Here is a 3,412-nt window from a genome sequence, read left to right on the forward strand (position 1 = left end):
CAAAACCAACCGACCCAGTAGGGGGAAATGGGCCGACCCAGCAGCCTCCCCTATTGGCCGACTTGCCTACTGGGCCAACCCAGTAGGGCTCTATTTAAGGCCCCATGGCCAGCCCTTTTACTGCTGCTCCTGGCCACCTATGGGAAAAAAAAACAACCGGTTCAATTAAGTGGAGCCCAATATCAATCCAATGTGTCCTAAGGAAGTATAAAATTCCCAAGGCATGATGCATTGTAAAGTAATTAAGCCATTTCTTTGCTAAGAAGTAGGCCCTTATGTAGCTGCTTGATTGAATACCCACTTGAGGGGGATCCAATTTCCCACACAACAAAGATGACAATAATCTAGGCTACAAAGATTTGATCTTAGGACTACCCTTTCCTAGGGATAATCCCACACTATTAGTCTAGGCTAAATCAAGGATTATAAAGGAGAGAGAATGCATGATTTGATTAAAAACACGTATGGAAGTATAATATGTAAGATGATTGAGGCAGTTAGGAATGTGTTGCTATTGTAGGAGATAAGGATACAAGTTTTACCAATAACGTTTGTCTCCAACCGTGACCTTACCATGACACACTCAATAAACCCTGATGTACTCATGGTGCGGGTAGATTTCACCCCTTATCCTTGAGAATAAAAAATCACCCCTCCCCCCTCTCTCTCTCTCTCTTCTTGCCCTCTTTGTTACAAAAAAATTGACTTTCCCTTTGTTGTTTTTTGCCTCATTGTGGCTTTCTCAAAAGTTGGTTGTTTGATTTTAGTCATCCCCTCAATGAGGAAAAACAATCTCACCCCTTAACCCCAAGCATAACAGATCCCTCTCTCTCTCTCTCTCTCTCTCTCTCTCTCTCTCTCTCTCTCTCTCTCTCTCTCTCTCTCTCTCTCTCTCTCTCTGTCCCCACCCCCGGGAGATGCCATGTGCTCTACCTATGCAGATGTACTAGATGGGTATTTTGTTGTCCCATAGATGAGATGGTCTCCCATGGACATTAATACTCTCTCTCTCTCTCTCTCTCTCTCTCTCTCTCTCTCTCTCTCTCTCTCTCTTTGTGTGAGGCGGCGAGGGGCAAGAATTTTTTGGAAAACTACCTGTCCTCGATCAACATCACATGGTTGGTTGCTCATCTAGTAGAATTGTTGAGCAAGTCGCATAGAGACAAGCCAAGTGGTGCCTATGGTTGAGGGGGTCTTGAAACCTAAATTTTGATTTTTTTTTAATAAAGACATATTATGATCTCATCTTGAGACCCGGTGGAGCGAGTCTCTAACCCATCGTAGATGGGTCATGCTACTCGTGAAGATTATAAGAGAGTTGGGGGAATCTAGCTATTTTTAAAATAGAATTTTGACACAACACTTGAGTTTAAGGACATTGATTAATATTAGGGTTTTTTCCTTTGATAATCTCAGGAATATTAATTCACATCCGGCTCGGTGTTATTATAGCCTTGCTAAAAGCATGACGTGTTTTTTGTTTTGATTTTCTTTCCGCTATAAAGAGAGAGTCATTGTACAAAAATCATCAAGCATCATACTTTCTGTCTTTGTTGAAGCCTTCTCACACTGATTTTCTACTTCACGTTTTGACAACCATGGCTCAGTCAAGCTGGACTGAATATGTAGACGGGACTAGTCAAAAGCTGCCAGAAGGTCCGCTCCTGATCTTCTTTAAGCGTTGTGCAGCGTAACTTAGAACTATTTAAGCTATCTTTGACCATAACTTGCCCTTCCACCTTCTGATCCGTCTGCAGTTGCAAGAGATGAAACTTTAATTCCTTAGTTAAGTGATTAGAACCGTAGCACAAGCACAAGCGCAAGCACGAAGCACAGGTTACAGCAGTCGCCACTAGTAATTTACGTATGGTTTGTACCTTCTCTAGCCATAGCTAACCAAAAGTGTTGTTTCTTGACAGAGACAATGTGGCCAAACGACTTGTCCGGCATCGTTGGCAAGCTGTGTGTCTACGAATACAGCAACGGATGGAAATACGAAGTGTACTACAAGAACGAAAGCACGTTGGATTATCGGATTCTGTCGGGTATGGTGGGAGGACGCTGGGTGAAGGATCAAGAGGTGCACATTCGGCAGCTAGGCAAGGGTGAGCGTCGCTACAAAGTCTCCTGGACCGAGCCCACAGGCACTTGCGTGCGCAAGATTGTGGATCTTGATGGGAGAGAGATCCATACCGTCATCTTCTTCCCACAGTGGGTGCACCAAGAGCCTAGCAAGACGATATGCTTCCAGAATGATAACTTGAAGATGATGCTGGCTTACCGCGAATTTGGGCCGACGTACCCTATTCAAATGGTGAATGAGTCTGCTCAGATTCTATTCGTGCAGGATTGTGGTGCGAACGACGAGAAAGTGATTAACAGTGCCCCGCCAGTTAGTGTTGGACCTACGACCAATTAAGGTCCTGTATAAACAATAAATTCACCCGCTGATAACCGTCAATACTATGTAGATGTATCGAAGTTCATCTATCAATCAATACAATTGTTGTTTATGTTGAATTTCTTTAGGCAGGTAGTATTGTGACATAAAAAGGAAATCTGCCCTCTGGTGAAGCCACGTGTCAGGTTCAAGTTTAAATTTTCATTTTCATTTTTTATGGATTCAAAAAACTTCCTCCAAATCAAACGTTGCTTCCCATCATCTCGTCCAACTGCCTTCTTGCTCTGCCTTCTTGCTCTGTTTAGTCAAATCACCTTCTTACTAGGTTTCCTTCTTTTGAAATTTCATGTCATTGCCATCATCAAAGCTTGCTATTGTTCCTGTTTCACCATCACCATAGCAGCAGCGGCTGCTCCTAGTGCTGTTTTCTCTATCGCCATCGCCTGCTATTGCGCTTGGTGCTGTTCTCTCAATCATCTTTGCCTGGTAAGTCTTGGTAGCCCTGTGTATTCATCTTCCATTTGTTTTCACGTTGAAACTGTATGATTGCTAGAAACTGCGAGGATGACCTTGCAATTAGGTGAGGACTGTGAGCAGTGTGCAGAAGGAGAAAGAAGAGATTGACAGAATCGCACTAAGGAAAGCGCACAAAATGTTCTGGACAGCTCTGGTGGTCGTCATATTGTAGACCTTACTTTTCTTCCGCCTCACTTTCTAGGAGTTATCATGGAATTTGATGGAACCCATTGCGTTCTTTGTCATCTGTTGGCCTCATAGCTGGTTTTTGTATTTCATTCTTACCTCTAGAAATCCATCTTTTCAACATTTGATGCATACACCTGTTTCTTCTAAGCAAAGGAAGCTTATGAAAAAACGGCACTTCAATGTAGAAAGGTTCAAGGAACTGCAGATGCAATGTGGTCTACCACCTTCTGAAAAAGGACAAAATGTTGGTCACGACTTCTGAACTCATCCTCTTTCACAAATAGTAGATTTTCAGGGGATCTTGCA

At 43.1% G+C, this 3,412-nt stretch overlaps 1 protein-coding gene across 4 annotated transcripts; it reads left to right on the forward strand.

Moving 5' to 3' along the window:
* The first annotated feature begins 1,542 nt into the window (after positions 1 to 1,542).
* On the forward strand, positions 1,543 to 3,121 carry LOC147880467 (uncharacterized). 4 transcript variants are annotated; one of them, XR_015540603.1, is made up of 4 exons: positions 1,543 to 1,656; positions 1,920 to 2,420; positions 2,769 to 2,887; positions 2,982 to 3,121. XR_015540603.1 is itself a non-coding variant. In XM_087371278.1 (3 exons), exons 1-2 carry the CDS (start codon positions 1,599 to 1,601, stop codon positions 2,417 to 2,419), a joined length of 558 nt encoding a protein of 185 aa, XP_087227404.1. In that variant the 5' UTR covers positions 1,543 to 1,598; the 3' UTR covers position 2,420; positions 2,769 to 3,121. The 4 variants fall into 4 exon arrangements, 3 of the variants coding, with proteins under 3 accessions (XP_087227404.1, XP_087227406.1, XP_087227405.1); XM_087371278.1 differs by having other exon boundaries at positions 2,769 to 3,121; XM_087371280.1 differs by having other exon boundaries at positions 1,920 to 2,314; positions 2,769 to 3,121.
* The last annotated feature ends 291 nt before the right edge of the window (positions 3,122 to 3,412 follow it).

The sequence above is a fragment of the Dipteris shenzhenensis genome, chromosome 32, assembly GCF_047967505.1.
Source record: "Dipteris shenzhenensis isolate YYH24624 ecotype China chromosome 32, Dip_SZ_1.0, whole genome shotgun sequence".
In the NCBI taxonomy this organism is placed as follows: Eukaryota; Viridiplantae; Streptophyta; class Polypodiopsida; order Gleicheniales; family Dipteridaceae; genus Dipteris; species Dipteris shenzhenensis.